Source organism: Babylonia areolata, chromosome 6 (assembly GCF_041734735.1).
Source record: "Babylonia areolata isolate BAREFJ2019XMU chromosome 6, ASM4173473v1, whole genome shotgun sequence".
Classification (NCBI taxonomy): domain Eukaryota; kingdom Metazoa; phylum Mollusca; class Gastropoda; order Neogastropoda; family Buccinidae; genus Babylonia; species Babylonia areolata.
Window position 1 is genome coordinate 48,702,654 of NC_134881.1, and position 22,176 is coordinate 48,724,829.

General features: G+C 45.2%; 2 protein-coding genes across 2 annotated transcripts in view; both read right to left on the reverse strand.

Moving 5' to 3' along the window:
* Positions 1 to 22,176, reverse strand: part of LOC143283111 (uncharacterized) — a 109,422-nt gene that overhangs the window by 13,343 nt on the left and 73,903 nt on the right. Inside the window, exons 11-12 of the mRNA XM_076589224.1 lie at positions 4,551 to 4,684; positions 2,129 to 2,258 (exon numbers count right to left, since the gene is read on the reverse strand). Coding sequence (XP_076445339.1) covers positions 2,129 to 2,258; positions 4,551 to 4,684 — 264 coding nt within the window. The remainder of the gene's footprint in view (positions 1 to 2,128; positions 2,259 to 4,550; positions 4,685 to 22,176) is intronic.
* LOC143283426 (uncharacterized) lies at positions 11,273 to 15,940 on the reverse strand. Its single transcript, XM_076589662.1, has 2 exons — positions 15,489 to 15,940; positions 11,273 to 11,383 (listed from the first exon to the last, which is right to left on the reverse strand). The coding sequence occupies exon 1, from the start codon at positions 15,926 to 15,928 to the stop codon at positions 15,596 to 15,598; it is 333 nt and encodes a 110-aa protein (XP_076445777.1). The 5' UTR covers positions 15,929 to 15,940; the 3' UTR covers positions 11,273 to 11,383; positions 15,489 to 15,595.

Below are 22,176 nucleotides of genomic sequence, written 5' to 3' on the forward strand. Positions count from 1 at the left end.
TGACAATAAAGAAGCTGTTGCTGATCATGATGGTTATGATGCGAATGGTAATGAGGACAGTCATAAAAGACTGATGACTTAAGTATCCATTTGACTCCTACATACAGCTACTTGGGCATACCCACATGCATGTGTGTATGAGTGAGTGTGCACATCACCTGCACATACATAAAACCACTCAGCCCTCACCAACTCAAAACAAATCTAAAAGCCTACCTTTTCAAAGTGGCCTATGGATGTGACGAAGTTCAGTCATCTTTCTGTTTGTCTGTCTCCTCCCACACCCTTGTGTTTCTATTGTGTTTTTTTCCTCTCCTCTTCTTGTAGTCAGTGTACTTGTGGGTGGGCGTTAATTGTGTGTTTGCACATCGGCGTATTTTGTGTGCTTACATGCAAGTGCCAAATCAGGCAAACAACCCTGAACAGAACTGACAAACTGAGAAGAGGAGCTGGTCTTAGTTCAGTGACAACCTAAATGCCGTGGCACAACAAACACATGCTTTCAGCGAAACCTACACCGCTCTCAGGCTAAATCAGAGTAGTAAACAAGGGGAGGTAAGGCATGCACACCTTGATTTGTCATGAGATGTGACATATTTTCTTTTCTTTTTTTCTACTGATGATCTTGAGCTGATTTCTCCATTTCAAATGATGAATACTCCATTTTGTTTTTTTTAATAACTTAAATACATGTTCTCCGTCTGTCTGTCCCTATCACATACACAAACACACACACATACACTCACTCACTCCCTCTCACTCTTTCTCGCACAGGCAAAAGTGGAATTCCAATCATTAACAGCCAGATACCTCATTACCTGGCCCGCAGGGTTACTTTCGTTGTCAGTGTGTTTACTTCAGACTGACTACAGCTGCTAGACTCAGAACCAGCATAAAGCATATATGGTCTGGATTGGTCTGCCTTCGTTCATTTGACTGACAGCACAAATTTCAAATTCTAAGAAGGCCAACACTGAAATATTTTCTGAAACTCGCTAAGCTCAGAGATTTTCTAGTCGTCTTTTTTACTCACTTGGGTAAACAAAGTGACTATGTTATTACCTGGTGTTCGGTTGTGTGTGCGTGTGTATGTGTGTGTGTGTGTGTGTGTGGAAAACTTTAACAAATTCATTTTCTCTGGAAATACTTTGTCTGCCAATAACAAATTTGGAATAAACATGGCAGGAAAAAAATCTTCACAGTCATACCAATAATTCCAGTAAATTCCAGTAAGTCTTCCGAATTAAGCCGTTATTTCCAGATCAGTAACGGTTTATTTCGTTTAGTTCTGGATAAAAAAAAGAGCATAATCACGCTTCCAATTTGCCGGAACATGGACTATTTTTGGTCAGAAGACAGTATGACATCGTTTTTCTTGTTTGCAATTAAAAGAAAAGAAATGCAAAATCTGGAAAGAACACACACATTCACTGCATATGAATATTGTAAAGTGGATACTGAATTAACAAGAATGAACATACAGGGAAAACTGAAGCGACCATATCAGTTTCTGTCAGCCTTTTCTAGACTGGCATGTGCAGATCTGAAGAAAACACAACATTTGCAGCGTGCCTGATGCAATGGCAACATCTCCTTTACATAGCTATAAATATTAAATTTGGTCATATGACGTCAGATGTGCCAAAGCGCTTTGAATAAGTATACTTGCTTCTGAACTGAACATGCACGGTTCAACCCTGCTCGCAGGCCTTTTTTCTTTTTCTTTTTTTTCTCCCAAGCTAATCATCATATAGTACAGAACACATTTTAACTTTTTTTTTCTTCTCAGGATTCCTTTACTGGACAAAACTCATATTACAAGTGAGTCTTGAAGGCCTTGCCTCTTGTTTATTCAGATGTTACAGAAAAATAAAAATCTACCCATGCAAAGTTTTAGCTGTGTTTGTGGCCTGCTGGTATATCTATTTCTGTGATGAAAAATCAATGTGGAGCTGTCATTTTCCAGTCAGAACCTGAAAGGAATAGCTGAAGACACACCTCTTTTTACATAGGCCATTTTGTGAGTCTTTAAGAAAAGGGAAAAAAGAAAAAAGGTACATGGATCAAAGTAGAGGGGAAAAAAGTGTCATCTTATAGTCAGCAAAATGTGGTATAGTTAGCCACAAACCTCCAACAATTCCAACTTGGCATTTTCTAGTTCTCTCTCCATCTTATGTTGCATCTCCTGCAGTGCTCGGTCGTTGGCTGTTTGGATTCGCTGCTCTTCATCTTTGTATTGCTTGTCTTGTTCTGCACGCCTGATCAATCATATCAGTGTTTAAATATCCAATCTAAATTCTTTATATATTAAAATATACATAAAAACTGATGTTCTATGGAAGGTGTAAATGTAGTGTACATAAAAGATGACAGCAATGAAGAAATGTCTCTGGCAAAATCATGTATAAAGACATTAAGCCTAGTTATAGAACACACAGTCAATAATAACACTGACTGTCTTTTTAAAAAGACAAAAAAGCAACATTCTTTGTGGAAATTCAATTGCTCCCTTTTACAAGATAAAAAGTATTAGCATAAAATCAATACAATTATATAAGAAGCCACAGAAGAATATGCTGCTACTCCAAACAATAAAGAACAATTGTCACATCCAAGGAAGGTGGCAGAATGGTTAAGACGCTCAGCTGCCAATACAGAGAGTCCGTGAGGGTGTGGGTTCGAATCCCGCTCTCGCCCTTTCTCCTAAGTTTGACTGGAAAATCAAACTGAGCGTCTAGTCTTTCGGATGAGACGATAAACCGAGGTCCCGTGTGCAGCACGCACTTGGCGCACTGAAAAAGAACCCATGGCAACGAGAGTGTTGTCCTCTGGCGAAATTACGTAAAATGAAATCTACTTTCATAGGTACACAAATATGTAAGCATGCACTCAAGGCCTGACTAAGCGCATTGGGTTATGCTGCTGGTCAGGCATCTGCTCAACAGATGTGGTGTAGCGTGTATGGATTTGTCCGAACGCAGTGACGCCTCCTTGAGAAAGTGAAACTGAAACTGAAACTGTCAGATCCAAATAAAGCTGACATTCAACTAAGAATATCAGACAACTTTTCTTCGATGGAATGTTAATTAAAATTAGAGGAAAAACTATACACTTTGCAACTGCAAAAAATGAGTACAAATAAGAAAATGGAAAAGCAGTAAGAACTCAACATTGAGAGATCAGAAGATAAAAGCAAGCACTTAGTACTCAACACTGGGAGATTAGAAAATATAAGTATCTTGACAGAAGAAGAAAATAAGAAACTGGTAAAGACAAAGAATGTCTTACTTCTGTCAGCACAGAAAATGGAATGGGAAAAAATGAATAAATATTTTTGTGGACATGAAAAAAGAAACTTTATTTGTGAACACATGAGCAAACTCACTTTGAGTGATGGAACAAAAATTAATGAAACAGATGACATTGTAAATGAGGTAAAAAAAATATATGTATATATAAATCTATATGGGAACGGGGAAGTACAATATTATGAACTATCAGAAACAGTTAATGATTTGCTAAAGTTTAACCAAGAAAAAGGTAATTCACTTGAGGGCGAAATCTCCATAGACGAAGCGAGCAAGGCTTGGAAAAAAAATGAAAAATAATGAGTCCAGGCACAGAAGAATTTACTGTCAAATCTTTTTAGGCTTTTGAGGGTCAACTGCGAAACTTCATAGTCAGATCTTTAAATAAAGGATTTAGCAGGCTGTCCACCACACAGAAAGAAAGAACAATAATCTGCTTGCCTAAAGCTGACAGGAAAGAAACAAAATTAGTAAAAACTGGAAACCAATATATCATTTGAATGTACTTTCTAAAATTGGTTCAGTATGCATTGCAAACCGAATAGACATCCCTACAAATGAAAATCAGACAGGTTTCAGGACAACAGGTTTATAGAAAATAACATTCATTTCATATTCACTTTAATAACACACTTGAATAAACATAATCTGCCAGGATTGCTTTTATGTCTAGACTCTGGTCATTTACGTTTGAAGTATTGCACGCTTTTGGTTTTGGACCAGGCATATGTCAGTGGGTATTTACATTTTAGAATGATATAAAATCAGCAGCTTATGTAAATGCTGTTATGTCTACATGGTTTCAGGTAAATACAGCAAGTAGGCAATGAGATCAAATCTCCCCATATTTGTTTCTGATGAATGTAGGAATTGTAGGAACCATGACACCCCAAAGTATTACAATAAAAAGGAGTTGTAATAAATGAAATAAGCACAAAATCTCACAGTTTACTGACAAAACAGAATCAGTCTTAGATAAGGATAGGATTTCATTTGAAGAAGCTTTGAACACTGTAAGTGTAACTAACATTGGTAAGAAATCTGGGCTGTTTTTGAACACAGGGAAGACAACTGTAGTGTGGATGGGAAGTAAACAAAACTCCAAGGAAAGTTTTATGCCACATTAGCAGATAAACCGGAATCCTTTGAAGCTAAAGATTCTGGGTATCTGGTTGTCAGATAAACAAAAACCTACACACAAAAAAGAGGAAAGGCAGACAATGGCAGAAAACAGGAACCCACTTGTCAGCAGCAGCAGCCAACATGTCTGCCTTCTTTTTGCGCTCCTCCTCCATCCTGTCCAGTGGTGACACCTTGCCTGGCCCTGGTGAATCATCCCGTGCTGTGGACTTCACCGACAGAGTGCCGTCAAAGTCCTGCCCCAGTCACATAAGACCATTTACTTGCAACTCTGAACACTGTGATAAACCTTTATCATTTTTACAGGCATGCAAGTGCTGTATCTTCTTACCAAAAAATTATTTTTTACTTATCATTCGCTGTACCATCTATATATGCTTTTTCATCTCTTCACACATGCACATACACACATATCTGGACACACTTTAATGAGGATTTTTCCCAGCTATTACTCATTTGTAACTGATGACTTTTCATTCATGCAACAGTTTTTGTTTGTTTGCTTGCTTTTTTTAACAAGAGTGACAGATAAAAAAAAAATTAATTTTTTTTTTTTTTTAAAAGAAGAGAAGAAAGAGAATGGAAGTAAGAATTTAAAAAACAATAAACAAGAGAGACAAGGCCTTAACTGAAGTCACTTGTGATACGCACTCATTCAATAAGGGAATCATGAGAAGAAGAGAAAATGTGTTCTGTAAATATCATGCAGCTAAAAAAAAGGGTGTTGCATTGGTATTGAAACATGAAAATTATGCTCGGAAACCAGATTCATCACAAGACCAAAGCACATCTGACAACTGTTATCCAAAATCAGCATTTTAAGTTATGATGGGTTTTTTTTTTAGCACAATAAATCAGTTACTCTATTCAAAGTGATAACACCATTTAAATCATGTTATTTTGATAAATCTTGATTATTTATGAATTTTTGTTTACGTTCACAGTAAATAAGAAGCTGCCACTGCCTCAGGCACTTTGCAACATGCTGCCATTTTATCTAGATCTGTATGGACCAGCGTATGCTGAGCCTGCCCAAACTGTGAAAGCTCTAATTGAGGGGTGCCATCAATTCAATTTTTTCTTTTTTTAGGTTCATTATAGTTAAATCAGTATCCACTTTAAAACATTCATATGCAGTAAACACACCAATGGCACAGTTAGTGTCATTCTAAGTGTTCTGTCCAGAATTTGTTGGGGTTTTTTTTCTTTTAACCCTTTCGCTGCCAGGAAAATAAGATTTAAGTGAAATCTATTTGCCAGGGTTTTTTCACAAAAAACGGGCATACATTTTCAAAAAATTCTGTGCTCTTTGTTATTGGAGAAAGACCCATAAAAGTACATATTTTCTGAAAGGTAAATGAATAAAGAACACAAAACACATGATGTTTTCCCATTTTATATATCTTTAGTGACATGCTGTTGTTTTGAAATCAGTGTTTTGTTTTTTGTCACATTTTGAACTTGTTCATTACAAACATTAGTCTGGTAATTTGCACTAAAATATCATATTTTCTGGACAAATGGATATCTGCATATACAAAATCATACAACCACAATAAAAAAAAAAAAATTAAAAAGAGACAGATACACAATGCATTTTGACTTCTCCAAGTGATAATGTGGATGAGAGGCCAGTCTCCATCCCCCTCCTCTTCACCCCTCTCACACGGTCACTTTATCCAGTTCTCATCAGACCACGTTGGCTGAGTGCCAAGAAAATCGCTCACACTGTGTCCTGCTAATAATTCAGTCACTTTCTGTTGTCTGCTAAGGTTTGCACAGCCGGCATCACTCACTGATAGTCGTATCTTGGCCACTCTCTTGATTGCTCCCTTTATTTTCTATCAAATCATCCTATAAATGTTCATTACTGTCTTCTTCGAATTTACGCTTCAATTCTTTCTGAGCATCAGCTAAAGAAAGCAATCTTGGTTGATTTAGTTCGCTACAATCGCCTGTCTTGAGCACGGTGTCAGTCCGACATTTCGTTGAGCGAGCGAGGAGAGGAGCCAGGCAAACACTGGGACAGTAACTCAACCAAAACGTTCAAATAAAGGACTGCCTCATGACGTAGATGGGGTTTCTAGCTATGAATAGAATCCAGAAAGATTCCCCAAGCTAAAGCTACCAGCATTTTTGTCAACGAACTGAACACAAAGCAGGGAAAAGTCAGAATATTTTGATGACGAGTTATCTTGTCACTGTGGCAGCGAAGCGTACATGCTTGCCATGATGAGTTATCTCGTTATATAGGCAGCCTAGGGGTTAATTGGGAACAAGAAAAATGATGCCATGCCGTCTTTAAACCGAAACAAAAGTTCAGGAAACTAACTGGGAAGAGCCCAATATGTTTTCTGGATTCGGAACCTCAGTGAAATAAACCGTTCATGATCTCGAAATATGGCTTTATGTGGAAGAATTACAACTTTTCATTGGTATGAGTGGAAAGTGTTTCCATAGAAAATGAATTTGATAAAGTTTACCAAGGACACAAACACACACACACGCACACACATACACATAGACAACACTGGGTTATTACATTTGCTCACATTGTTTACACAAGTGAGTCAAAAAGAAGAAAGAAAATGTGAAATAAATCAGGGGCTATGAAAGAGAAAGACTGATACAAAGCAAAACAGAAAAAATGAAAGAAAGATATGAAGAAAGACAATATTCATATGATGAAAGTTTGGTGGAACTAAATACAGCAAAAAATAGAAATTCTTTTAATACTCCATGTTTTATACAGTACACTAATTGTCAAAGACAGCAAGCAATGGCCAGTATGTTTGCTCTGCTGAACCTTTTTAGGGGGCCAGTGCAGAGCCATGCCCATGTCATGCATCACCTCAGCCAGCTGCATCCTTTCCAACCTTGAGTTCTGTGGAGTGATGGCCTAGAGGTAACGCATCCGCCTAGGAAGCGAGAAAATCTGAGTGCACTGGTTCGAATCATGGCTCAGCCACCGATATTTTCTCCTCCACTAGACCTTGAGTGGTGGTCTGGACACTAATCATTCGGATGAGACAATAAACCAAGGTCCCGTGTGCAGCATGCACTTAGCGCACATAAAAAAACCAACGGCAACAAGAGGGTTGTTCCTGGCAAAATTCTGTAGAAAACTCCACTTCGATAGGAAAAACAAATAAAATTGCACACAGGAAAAAATACAAAAACATGGGTGGCGCTGCAGTGTAGCAACACAAACAGCCCAAATTTCACATAGAGAAATCTGTTGTGATAACAACAACAAAAAATACAAATTCAATAATAATAATAAGTGTCTATACAGCGCTGAATTTCGTGCAGAGACAAATTAAAGCTTTTTCACACCAGTCATTTCCACGCATACATAACTCTAAATTGCAATGTTTTTAAAAGCGAATATGTGAAATGCTTTTATTTGAGAACATATGTTTATTACTCTTGTTTGATCAAGTTATCTGCGTGTGTGGGGTGGGGTGGGGGGGGGGGTGCGGTGCGGGTGTGTGCTGATTATCTGGTTGGTTTTCCGCAATTCATCTTTATTCTTATCTTATCTGTCTATTATAATCAATGTGCAGTATAGTAGGCTATGTTTATAATTATATTCAAATAATGTTTCTTAATTCTTTCTGTTTTTACATTAAGAATACTAGTTATTACCTGCAGTGTGTGGATGTATGTATGAAACGATGTATGTGATATTTTTTACATTTGTATCTTCGTAATATTTGTTGGGGCTGTTGTTGGCTTTTACAGTTATGGTCCCCATGTTGTTTACTTGTCTATGTTGTGATAATGCACCTGACCAAATTTCTCCAGGTGGAGATAATAAAGTTATTCTTATCTTATCTTATCTTATCTTAACTTGAGAAACTCAAGACAAAGAAAAGGCAGGGGAGGGAGGCTATCTTGGAAAGAGGTGGGTTTTTACGCCAGACTTCAAAGAACTGAGTGGGGAGACCTGACAAAGTGGAAGAGGAAGTTCATTCCAAATGAAAGGTCCAGAGACAGACAAAGAAGGGCAGCCGACAGTAGAGTGCTTGAATCTAGGTATGCACAAACAGTGGACCCAAAGCCGATTACAGAGAGCAAGATGGGGTGTAGAGGTGAAGGCAGCCACAGTGATAGGAAGGGGAAGATTTGTGAATACATTTATAACATAGAGTGCTGATCTTGTACTTTATTCTGTGTGAGACAGGGAGCCAATGGAGATGATGCAAAAGGAGTGATGTGTTCAGATCATTTCTTTCTGAAGACGAGTCGGGCAGCAGAGGTTTGTATGCGCTGAAGGGACTGAATGGATGAAGCAGGCAAACCAGACAATAGAGAGTTACAGTAGTCAAGGCAAGAGAGAATGAGAGAAACGACAAGTCTAGAAGTTGCGTTGGTGGACAGACATTTCCAAATGGAACTGATGTGTCGTACTTGACAATAGCAGGACTGACAAGACTGACACCTACTTTTCTCTATTCTAAATCTCACTAAAATACCCCTCGTGACCAAAGAAGTATATTGAATGAGAGCATATTTGACATGACTTCTTATCCCTAAGATATCTGTTGCTGTTTCCGTCATCACTTGGGATAAGCTGACAGAAATCAAAGCCATGGATCACAGGTAGTTTCTTTGAGATGTGTGACACTTATAGGCTTAAACCCCAAAAAGCATTACTGGAAAAAAAAGTGTGACACAAAATCAATTATAGAAAATTAGAAGAACAAGGAGAGGATTATTGTGAAAATGTGTTCCATAGTAAACATTATAAACGTGAAAAAAAAGTACAGTGGGTTTGAATCCCATATGTTAAAGTCAGAAGCACAAAGACTTACCACAGGGCCAAACCGAGTGTGAATATTGACATCTATAACTAATATCTATAGTTACATTTTCAGTGTGACAAACTGATTCCTCTATTTGAGGTTTAACGCTGTTAAGATGATGTTATTTTCATGTAAATTATCTAAAACATGTTTAAATTCACTGAAAAGAAAAATGACGTTGCCATCACCTCCAGCACATCGCACAATGTTGCCATTTTCTCCAGATCTACACAGACCAGTGTAAGCAACTGAACGTAAGCGGGTGCAGAAGAAAATAAAGTCCGTACTTCAAACAAATATGTATCTCACATTTCAACCAAATATGTACCTCTCGATTCCTATATTCTGGCCCCTTTTTGTTGAATTAAATGTTGTGTACATTTCTACTGGTTACATTACAATCTATTTCTTTTGCAATTTTTTTCTAGGGATTTCTTTTTTTTCCTGGACTACATTGAGAGAAAATGTAGGACAACTACACTTTCTCACAATCCCACGATTTCTCTCACTTTGAGAAAAATTGTGGGGGCACTCCTCACGATTTCTCTCAAAGTGAAAGAAATCGTGGGATTGCAAGAAATCATGGGCTAACAACTCCACTAATATATAATGCCAATTACACAGTTTACATAAAAATTTCAGTAATTTCATGACATGACACTGTACACACACACACACACACACACAAAAGAATTAAGAATATTTAATCCTTTGACCCCTGTTGGGGTATAGCGGATATAAAGTAACAACACTGGTATTATACACCAAAAACTGAAATGCAAACAACAAATAAAACAACGAAATTTGTGACAAAAACAGAAAAACTGCGGTAATATCATCATGTAAACTTTCCCTTTTTGATGCATTTCCCCACTTTCAAACACACTCTCCTCCCTGCTTTCAACAAATTGCAAAAACTGAAACTGATTTTGGATTCAAAAGGAGGAGTTTGTATTATACTCCATGTTTGGTGTTACATATACTTACCATGTCAAACTGATGCAAACTAGGCCTATTGGTTTGCTCTGCTTGGCCAAATTTCGCGCGGCTAACAGTGAAAAGACGGGCCCACCCGCTCTCAGCCAATCAAACGCCTCTAAAAACTATAAGCGCTTAATCATTCCGTGGCCATGAACAAAAATGCCCCATGAGAACCACGGCGGAGACGCGGGGACGGACGGGCGGGCATTCGAGTTTGACATGGTAAGTATATGTAACACCAAACATGGAGTATAATACAAACTCCTCCTTTTGGTGTCATATACTGTACCATGTCAAACTGATGCAGAATTTAAAGCAAATGGAGGAGGGCAACGCCTACTGGTTCATATGGGGAGCCCTTGTAACTGAGACGGCAGTGTTAGCCGCGACAAAGGAAATCCCCTTGGAACCGTCAGCCCTGGTCATACGGAAATTCCTGAGGTAGAAGTTGATGAAGGGATTCTCAGAAGGCTGCCTCCAAGACATGCTGCGTTGGCACTGAGTGCTGGAAAGCAGCCGAAGTAGCTATGGCCCGCACTTCGTGTGCTCTGGGATGAAGACAGCTGATATCCCTGTGTGCATGAGAGTAGGCTCTACGAATGACTTGGGGAAACCTGGCGGGAAATGGTGCCTGCAGCGATGTCTTTCTTGTAATTCTCATTGAGGGAGATGAGCAGACACCTCTGAGAAGAACGCCTATGGCGAGACCTATCCCAATAATATTTGAGACACCGAACAGGGCAGGTGCCTATCCTCATCATCTTGGGCAAGAATATCAGACAAAGGTCTGACCCTCAGAGAGGGGGAAGGAACCTCAGGGTCTTGGTTCTTAGCCAGAAACTCTGGAAGGAAACGAATAGTGATGGAACCATCTCTGTGGAAGGCCAGATCTTGTGGCATTCCACTAAGCCCATGCAGCTCACTTCTACGACTGCCTGTGGCCAGCCACAGAAGGAAAGTGGTCTTGAGGGTGAGGATGTCAAAAGGAATAGTGCCCAATGGTAGGAAGGGCTGTTTTTGAATGAAATCCAGCACCAGGAACAAGTCCCAGAGGGGCACTCTTCTGGGGTCTCTAGCTTCCTTCAGAGGGGCACCCCTAGCCACCTCTCTGAGCAGGCAATCCGCTTCAAAGGCGGAACCACCTAGCTGTTTGCATTGTGGTACAGAAGGCAGACCTGTACTCTCGTACAGAACTAGCAGACAGGATGAGAACCGAGGAGCAGAGAGCCAGAAAGTTGGCCAGCTGCATGCTCGTAAGGTTCGTAGGGGTAATGCCCTGAGCTGTACACCACCGCAACCATTTCTTCCAGCGTAAGTCATAGAAAGTCTCCGTTCCCTGCCTCCTTGCTCTGGTGACTATGGAGAGGAGGTCAGAGGAGGCACACCCCTGGGTCAGCGCAGCCGACACAGAGGCCGACTGAGGGGTCGAGGGCTTCAATGGTGATGCTGACAGTTCCGACCGCACAGCAGCCATGCGTGCTGGTGGAGCAGTTGAGGATTGGAATGCGGAGTGCCTGAGCGAGGCTGCCTCAGCAGATGAGATTTGGTTTCAAGTTCCAGGGGTGGGAACATGTGTCAGGGACTGAAGGTCCGGAAACCAGGTCTGGGCTGGCCATTTCGGCGCAATGAGGATCAGCTGCGGGTGTTCCAATCTGTCTTTCCGTATCACCTTGGACAGAATTGGAAAGGGAGGAAACGCGGAGGCAATCAGACTGCTCCAATCTAGAGAGAGAGCATCCACTGCCCACGCTTCTGGGTCGGCAACCGAAGAGACGGAAGTGGGAAGTCTCTTGTTGAACAAGGTCCACCATCAGCCGAAACCACTGTTCCCACACCCCCTGAAGGCTGTCCTTGTCCAGGGTGCACTCTGTGCGTATGACACTCTTGGACCTGCTAAGAGCATCTGCCAAGAAGTTGGTTTTTCCTGCTCAGTGTCTCGCTGAAAGTGCAATGCCCTTGCTGTGGCACCAACGGAGGAGAGCCTCAGTCCGCATGGAGAGGTCTGCTGAGTGCGCTCCCCCCATTTGTTCACATAACATGCGACCGTCGTCTTGTCCGTGAACAAGCGGATGGTCTTGCCAGTGGCCTCCCCCATGAAGTGCAGGAGAGTCCTGCGAACTGCCTCCAGTTCCAGAACATTGATGTGGCATAGGCGCTCCTCCGGGGACCAAGTCCCTGCTGCATAGAGTGAGTCCATGTGGGCTCCCCAGCCCAGGGAGGAGGCGTCTGTGAAGAGTGCCACCTGAAGAGTAGGTGGGGCTAAGGGCACCCCCTGTGTCCGAAGGGGGGTGATTAACCACTCTGATGTCACCTCGAGGAACCACTCGCCCAGACATATCTGGGTATCCCATGGCTGAGTGTTCCGGGACCGGCGTAACCTCAGTGCCCTCTGGAGAGGGCGCTTGAGAACCCTGTCCAGGGGAATGAGAGGTGCCGTGGACTCCATCATGCCCAAGAGGGAAGGAAGTGTCTGCGCTGTATCTTGGGAGGAGTGGCGCCAGTGGCTGAGGAGGCCTGCCAGACGGTCCCAGTGATCTGGCGCCAGAGAGACTATCATAGACCGCGTGTCGAATCTCATCCCTAAGAAGTCGAAGGACTGACGTGGGGACAGATCGCATATCTGCTGGTCCATGAGGAAGCCCAGTTGGGAGCAAAGGTCTAGAAGTCTGGCCGTATGACTCAGGCACAGGGCCTGTGACTGGGCCAGGATAAGCAAGTCGTCCAGGTACACACAGAGACAAATGGATTCCGAGCGGACGATGGACACCAATTCCCGCAGCACCTTGGTAGACAGGAAAGGGGCAAGGGACAGACCAAATGGGAGGGCCGGGAACTGGAACCCCTTGTCCCTCCACACGAACCTCAGGTACCGACGGGATGCCGAATGGATGAGTATATGAAAATAAGCATCTTCCAGATCGATAGAGGTAGGCCAATCACCTTGTTGGATGGTCTCCCGAATCTGTGCCTGTGTGTCCCTCTTGAATTTGATTTTGGGGAGGAATTTGTTGAGGGGGGACAAGTCCAAAACTGGTCTCCACCCTCCCGAGACCTTTGGAATCACCAACAACCAGCCGTAAAAACCGGGGCCCGGGTCCGAGAGTTGAGATATAGCCCCATGAGGAGTGGGTGCGATATCTCTTTTTCTAGGACGCTCTCCTGCTCCGTCGAGCTGGGCACCTAAGGAGGAGGAGTGGATCTTAGAGGGGGGAGGTCCTCCACCCAAGACAGCATGTACCCAGACTCTAGCACCGACATAATCCCGTCGTTGAGTCCCAGAGCACACCACTGATGTGCATGCCGGGACAAGTTTCCTACTTGGAGGGGCTGAACGACTGGCGGTGCTGAATCGGGGCCCAGTCATTGGGGGTGCTGCCTTCTGGCCTTGGGCATGGCCGGTCGGCTTGGACGGACATAAGGTGGTTTATTCCTCTGCCACTGATTCAGCACACGCTGCCTTGACAGGCGGCGTGGTATATGGAGGGGCCCTGGTGGCCGGTCTCTTCAATGGCACAGAACCCTGGAGCCCATGAGAGGTGTGGGCCAAATATGAGGCCACCTCCCTGTTTGTCTCTGCCCTGTGGCTGACAAAATGGGGCGGGAACTGGCCGAAGAGGGAGTGCTGCTGTGCTGGGATGGACCGCAGGGCAGCCCTCTCCTCCACAGGAATGTTAGAGAGGCTGAAAATGGCATCACGCCGCGCTAGCACAGTATTGAAGTGAAGGCTGGTAGCTGTGTCTGCAGCTGCCGTGAGACCAGATGCTACCCTATTGCCAAAAGCGTGTAACCTCTGGTCGGTGAAGAGGCCCGGCGGGACAGAGGAAGGAGACCCCTTGTCCTGATTAACCGGACACTGTTCCCACAGCTCATTGGCCCTGTGAAGGAACGTGTCGAAGGTGAACGCCGTGGAAACCTCGAGGGGGCAACGGCAGGCCAATTTGTCCCACTCTGCTAACGTTTTAAAGGATAGGTTAGCTGAAGTGGGGAAGGTGGTGCGCTGTGAGACCAACATCCTGTCCTGTGCGGAGGGTTCTGCTCCGCTGTAGGCAGGGTGGTCCTGTGTGTACCAGGACCACACCCCTCCCTTGGAGGAATCTTTAAGAAACTTTCCCGGGGAAAAGGCGCCCGGGGCAGAGAGGGACTCCCTGCCTGGAGGAGGGATGGAAGCAGCACCCCTGACAGTGCGGGCTGGCTTATTAAGCCATACCTGCACCATTTCTGGCACTCTGAGTTGCCTTGTGGTTCTGGAGTTAGAGTCACATGGCGTAAGGAGGGTCAAGGGTAACAAAGTAGCCTGAGGGACTGATTCGGCATACGTGACCCTATTGGGGAGGGTCAGTTCGAGCTCGGCAAAGTCAGAGTTTGGTTCAGGCTGGTCCCTAGGGAGGCCCGGGCTCCATCTGTCCCCCCTGGGATGTGGGCGAAGAGTGCTCATCTGCTTGTTCGTCCTCATCCTAAGACAGGGGCTCCCACTCTTGTTCGCAGTCCATCCCCTGCTGGGTGCCATCCCAAGTGAATGTACCCACTGGGGCGTCCTGTGAGCTGTGGTCAGCCCAGCGGGATGAGCTGGGACGATCCCGAGCCAGGACCATGGCCGCCACTGTTATATCCTTGACACCTGAAGCGGGTGGGGAGCGTGTGGACCGTAGGTCCAACCATGCTTGGGATGGTGGGTGCCACACCTTTTCAGAGAGGGCGTCCCTGGATGCAAGAGTGACCCACGAGTGCTGTGTGGGGACAAACACCCACTCATCTCACTGTAGGACCGAGGGCTGGGCAGGTGGGGACTGCCGGCTCCGCCGGGCCGAGTAGGGCCCCTGAGCAGCCGTCGGTCCTGACAAGGAGGCCGTTGTGACCGTGGAGGTCACCTGTGGGTTGACAGAGGCCCGATTTGTGGACACAGTGGCAATATTGGTCGAGGAGCTCGACCTGACCGACAAGAAGTCGATCCCACTTGTCGGGGCTGTGTGTGTCACCCTGTGAGATGTGCTGGGTTGGGTCCGGTGGGGAGCGGACAAGGGGCTGGCCCTTGGTGCTCCCGGCAACCCAGTGTGCACCCTAGGTGCGCCCCAGGGTCACTGGTCACTGGTGCGTTGACCTCCATGAAGGGAACAACCTGGCCAAGTCGGAGGGAGGTCAGGTCCGACTTGGGTGTCAGTCCCACCCGAAGACGAGCGGGCTGACTGCCCGGAACCGCCTGACATGCACGGGCCTCCCCCAGCAGGGGAGACCGGCCGGATAGCGGGAAGACCTGCAGAGCAGGTTGCCACGCGCCCCGAATCCCCTCCCGTGGGGAGACTGGGGTGGCTTGGCCCAGGGTGGGCAAAGTAGAGATTCCCCCCCGGAACCAAATTTTTCTCACCCCCCAAAAGGAGGTGGGGGAGGGAGGTCGACAGAGAAGGGAGGAGGGGGAACAACAATGGGGCACGTGAGGGCCGTCTCCGAGTGGGGACCCGGGTAATGGCCGGGTGCGGACTCCCCTTGGGAGTCCGCGCCTAGCTGCGAGTCCCCACAGCACGGAGATGACTTGCCATTCACCCTTCTCCCTGCCTCGCGCTGGGACACCTCGGGAGGCGACGCTCGTACCTCTTTCCCCCCGGTCCCCTTCATGACCGTTTTACTGGTACGAAAGTCGCCTCCGCGATCAGCGTCTAACAACGCATCGCCACGGTCCGTATCGGGAGGAATCATGAGCTCCGGGCCTGGGAGAGTCTCTTACCGAGTCTCAATCCCAGCATCATGATCCCCTGCCTTCGTGGTATGGCACACGAGGCATGGAACCCGCGCTTAGGCACGCAGCGAAAATCCGACCCCCAACAGAGAAAGGAAAGACAGGATCGACTTAGAGGCAGAAAAAATCGAACGAATCGAGGGTGCCGAGTCGAATCGAGTACACAGAATGTAAGAATACAATAAACACAAGCCGCATGCAACAAAATAAGGCCAAAAGGATACGCTGAATAGCCGAAAAAAGCGTAAGATGAGACAGAGCGTAAACCTGACAAGATGGCGTGGAGAGCCTTGGCCAAAGGAATGATTAAGCGCTTATAGTCTTTAGAGGCGTTTCAAAATATTTCTTTCAATCTTTGGGATGAACTCATTACGAAGATCTGCAAATTTGGGACATTTTTTATGAAATGAAATTCATCCCCCAAGCACATCCATATCACAGTAACAACAGATATGCAATTCACGTGAAATATAGTGATGTCAGGTCAGGTCATTAGATCTGCTACTGGTAACCTGTAATCCAGTACAACCTGTTCAGGGTCGGGTTGCCGGCGACTAAACCGGCACTCCCACCGCTCCCTTCCGGGACTGGTGAGGCGGGTGGCTAGACACCCTTATGGAGATCCATAAAAGGGCGTTGGCTCAGGAGGGCCACCGACGGCCATCTAGCTCCACCGTGCTGTGTGCATGCCACACGCAGTTGGCCCCCGGGGTGTGTCTACCCATGCATGCGAAGTCTGGATCCGGCAGAATCTGCAGAAGAAACCTATCGGTTCAACGGAGAGGAAGGCGGTTACAGCAACGCACTGTGGAGTGCAGAGAGCAAGATGAGACACCGAAAGGATATCTTGGTCATCCACTGCATCCGTGCTCATCCTCCAGTCGTCTCGACTTAGTCTTGCCACTGGAAATTGGTGGACCCGGACGAGAGAGTGAGGTCGACGTTGCGCAACTCCTCTTCACTTTAAACAAACTCATCGCGCAAGTCATCAGTCATCCAAAATGACCTTTCATCCTTCATCATCTCATCACCCCCAAGTCCTGTGGCGACAGGCGAGCGACGAAACGACAGGTGTGGGTACACTGGCAGTCGCAGCCGCAGACCTGCATGCAGGCGGCTCAGGCCACAGGGTCGTTCTTCGTCGACAGGAGCAGCGATGGAGCTCGGCAGCCGTCTGAGCGTCTGAGCAGCCCTCTTTAGGAATGCACTGCTCACCTCCCTGGCATGAGGGAGGGGCTAGAAAAGGTGCCCTAAAAATTGCCTGCTCCATATCACCCTGGCCAGCATACCGCGGCTGGCGGGGACCCTACATCAGCGGTCGAAACAAGAAAGAAAAGAAAAAAACAAGGATCGTTCCTCTCACCATTGGTGCTTGGAACATAAGGACTCTCCTGGACAGAGATAATGCGGACAGACCCCAAAGGAGAACGGCACTAGTTGCATCCGAACTCGCCAGATACAACATTGACATCGCAGCCTTGAGTGAGACTCGGCTTGCAGGCGAAGGCGAGCTCTGTGAACAGGGATCTGGTTACACCTTCTTCTGGAGTGGACGAGGAAGCGAAGAGCGACGTGAGGCTGGCGTTGGTTTTGCAGTAAAAACAGCACTTGTCAGCAAGCTAGCTGGAATCCCAAAGGGAGTCAACGATAGGCTTATGACCATGAAACTCTCACTGGCATCTGGCCAGAAGCACCTCACCATTGTTAGTGCCTACGCCCCAACCATGACCAACCCGGATGAAGTGAAGGCGAAGTTCTACGAGGACCTTCACTCTGTCATTGCTGCTATCCCTAAAGCAGACAAGGTCATCATTCTTGGGGACTTCAATGCTAGAGTTGGCTCTGACTACATCTCCTGGGATGGAGTGATTGGAAAGCACGGTGTGGGCCACTGCAACCCAAATGGATTGCTTTTGCTTCAGACCTGTGCAGAGCACAAACTGCTGATAATCAACACAGTTTTCTGCCTTCCTACCCGTAACAGGACGTCATGGATGAACCCTCGCTCAAAGCATTGGCATCTCATCGATTATGTCATTGTCAGGAAAAGGGATAGGCAAGATGTACGTGTAACAAAGACCATGTGCGGCGCCGAGCGTTGGACAGACCATCGCCTTGTAGTCTCGAAGCTGAATATTCGAATCCAGCCCAAGAGACGCCCCCAAGGCCAGAAGGCTCCAAAACGGCTTAACATCGCTAAGCTGAAAAACATCACCATCAAACAGTCCTTTGTGGAGCTGCTGGAAGATCGTCTGGAATCCGCCTCTTTGGACAACCAGAATGTGGAGTCTGACTGGAGGACCCTGCGTGAGCTGATCTATAGTACAGCTTCAGAGACCCTGGGACCCATGACCAGAAAGCACCAAGACTGGTTTGATGAAAACTGTGATGAAATCAAGCAGCTTCTGGATGAGAAACGCTGTCTGCATCAAGCCTACCTGAGCAACCCAAAGTTCACATCAAAAAAAGGATGCATACGATGGCATCCGCAGGACTGTTCAGCAAAAGTTACGCCAGATGCAGGATAAGTGGCTGAGTGACAAAGCTGATGAGATCCAGGGATATGCTGACAGGCACGATATGAAGAGTTTCTATGATGCCTTAAAAGAAGTCTACGGCCCCACATCCTCAGGATCATCCCCCCTCCTCAGTGCAGATGGGAATACCTTGATCACCGAGAAGGAGAAAATTCTCAAACGCTGGGCTGAGCACTTCAACAGTGTCTTAAATCGCCCTTCCTTCATAAATGATGAAGCCATAGACCGTCTCCCACAAGTCCCCATCAACGAAGCACTGGACGATCCGCCAACACCTCTTGAGACCTAGAAAGCAATCCGTCTGCTATCCAGTGGCAAAGCACCCGGCTCAGACTCCATACCATCAGAGGTCTACAAGGATGGAGGCACTGTGCTGACTGAGAAGCTCCATCAGCTGTACTCACTCATGTGGAAAGAAGAGACGATCCCCCAGGATTTCAAAGATGCATCTATCATTCACTTGTACAAGCGAAAGGGGAACCGGCAAGCCTGTGATAACCATCGGGGCATTTCCTTACTCTCCATCGCAGGCAAGATACTTGCCAGGATCCTACTAAACCGCCTCACAGCACACCTTGACCAAGGTCATTTGCCTGAGAGCCAATGTGGATTCCGGAAAGAGCACGGAACCACCGACATGGTGTTTGCTGCAAGGCAGCTGCAAGAGAAATGTCAGGAGCAAAATGCTGATCTGTTCTCCACCTATGTCGACCTCACTAAGACCTTCGACACCGTGAGTAGAGAGGGACTGTGGAAGATCATGGCGAAGTACGGATGCCCTCGGAAATTTATTTCCTTGGTCAGCCAATTCCATGAAGGCATGCAGGCTCGAGTCCAGGACAATGGCGAAACATCTGCTCCTTTTGCTGTCACAAATGGTGTCAAGCAAGGCTGCGTCCTGGCTCCAACGCTGTTCAGCCTCATGTTCTCTGCAATGCTTACTGATGCCTTCAGAGATGGCGATGTTGGAATCGGCCTAAAGTACCGAACAGATGGCAAGCTGTTTAACCTCAGAAGGCTTCAAGCAAAAACGAAGGTCATGACAGACATCATCAGAGACTTTTTGTTTGCTGATGATTGTGCCCTCAACGCTGGATCTGAAGCTGACATGCAACTCAGCGTCAACAAGTTTGCCACTGCCAGCAGGAACTTCGGCCTTACCATCAGCATGAGGAAAACTGAAGTTCTCCATCAGCCAGCCCCAGGGAAACCCTACATTGAGCCCAACATCACAGTCAACGGTCAGAGACTCAGTGCGGTGGAGCGGTTCACATACCTTGGCAGCACACTGTCACGAAATGTGACAATCGACGATGAAGTGAACGTCAGGATTGCAAGAGCAAGCGCAACTTTTGGTAGACTCAATGCAAATGTCTGGAACAGAAGAGGCATTAGTCTTGAGACCAAGCTAAAGGTCTACAGAGCAGTAGTTCTCCCCACACTACTGTACGCCTGCGAAACTTGGACAGTGTACCAACGACATGCCAAGAAGCTGAACCACTTCCACACAACATGCCTCAGGAAGCTACTGAACATCAAGTGGCAAGACAGGACCCCAGACACAGAGGTGCTCGCAAAAGCCACCCTTCCCAGCATCTTCACCATCCTGATGAAGTCCCAGCTTCGCTGGGCTGGACACGTGGCGCACATGCCAGACCATCGGCTGCCCAAAAGGCTCTTCTATGGCGAGCTGCAACAAGGGAAGAGATCACACGGAGGTCAGAAGAAGCGTTTCAGAGATACTCTGAAAGTCTCTCTGAAAGCGTTTGATATCAACCCTGACTCCTGGGAGGAATCTGCAGTGGACCGTGACAAATGGCGCGCTGCTGTGCACAAAGGCGCCAAGTTGTGCGAGGCCAACAGGACTGCTGCAGCTGTTCAGAAGAGGCAGGCCAGAAAGTCACGGGCAAACAAGCTCCCTGACAATGGTATGCCTGTCTTTGTCTGCCCCAACTGTCAGCGAACATTTCGTGCACAGATTGGACTATTCAGCCATTTGCGCATTCACAGATAGATTCATGAGCATCCTCCCCCCCACCCCACCACCACCCTCCCCCCATCCCCCAGCTGGATGACAACGATGGTCATCATCGATCTCGATGGACACACCACAGTGATGTCTACCAGTCTCAAAGGGTAATTTGTGACTACTACACCTGAACTGCATTAACGATGAGATGTAACAATCAGGATGATTGGAAATACACTTCTCTCTTCAAAAGAAGTCTTAAAGTTTCTAAAACAAACATTTATTTCTATTTTTCATGGCATTTTCCCATATTTGAATATAATTATTTTGCAATTCCTGCTTGATATTGAAACACAAACTATTTTTGTTAAAAAAATGATTGTGAATCCCAGTCAGAATCAAATCCAGCTTCTGTCAGAATATTTCTTATACAATTTAACCATGGGGATGTAAAAATCCCTTCTTTATATAGCTCAAACAAAATACCATATAATATGCAAGAATGTTTCTCTGTTGTAGATGGCATGATATCAGTCCAAAACCTGACCATTCTTGTCTTCACTAGCACTGAGACAGGATAAATGCCTGTCTCCCCATAAATCATATGAGTCATAGTATTTCTATTCAAATGGAATAAATGTTTTAAAAACTTTTAATAGCAACTTCAAAATATCTACATTTTCATGTCCCCAAATTTCACACCCATACAACAAAATTGATATCACCATGGTACTAAAAAGTTCGCAACAAATTCCTCCTACTATGAAAAACAACAAGCGTGGAGGTGGGAACGGTATTGGGCAGAGGGTGATGAATGATGTGTTTGTATGTCTGTGTGCGCATATATGTGTGTGGGGGGGGGTGTGGGGGGGGGGGGAAGATACAGAGCATTGGAAAAATAAAGACATTAAAAGGGGAGACATAGGCACAATATGGAAGGAAACGCTAACATCAAACAACTGTAACAATTATAACAAATGTCCAATTGGACTATGCAGCAAACCTTCAGCAATAGCAGATAACATCTTGAAATTGTCAAAAATACATTCAAAAGAATTTTCCGAGAAGTTTGGTAAAAACGATTTCAGTGCCATAAGTAGTATTGAATTGTGTCTATTTCATTTTTACAGAAATCGCACATGTCACTGTATGTTATTCCCATTATTTTGAGTATTTTGTTTGTAACCAATATACCATGACATATTCTAATGTGAAACCATTTCAGTCTTACTTCCTTTATGTTTTTCACTTGTTTCATGGTGGTATCCCAATTTATTGCAATATCTAGTTTGTGCTCCCACTTGATGAAAGAATTCATATTGTATAGAAAAATTGGTTAAGTAATATATCATAATATATTTTAAATCCTTTCTTAACATTAGCTATTATCTGCAGTGCTTTTGGTTCTTTATTGCAAGTTTTGTCTGTGATCGCAATATTGTTTGTGCTTAAGTAACTTTTAATGGAACGTATAAATCCCATATACAGTAAATAACTGACTTTAACATCATATTTTTCTGTGAAATCTTTATGACTAAGGAAGCACCCATTTTCATTTACAATATCTCTAACCAGAAAAATACCTTTACTTGTCCAGTTTTTTAAATAAACTGTCTTATTACCGACTTTAAATTTGTCGTTATGAAAAAGTGATTCTACGAGTGCCTCTTGTGTTTCTTTTAACCTAACATGTTTTGTAATG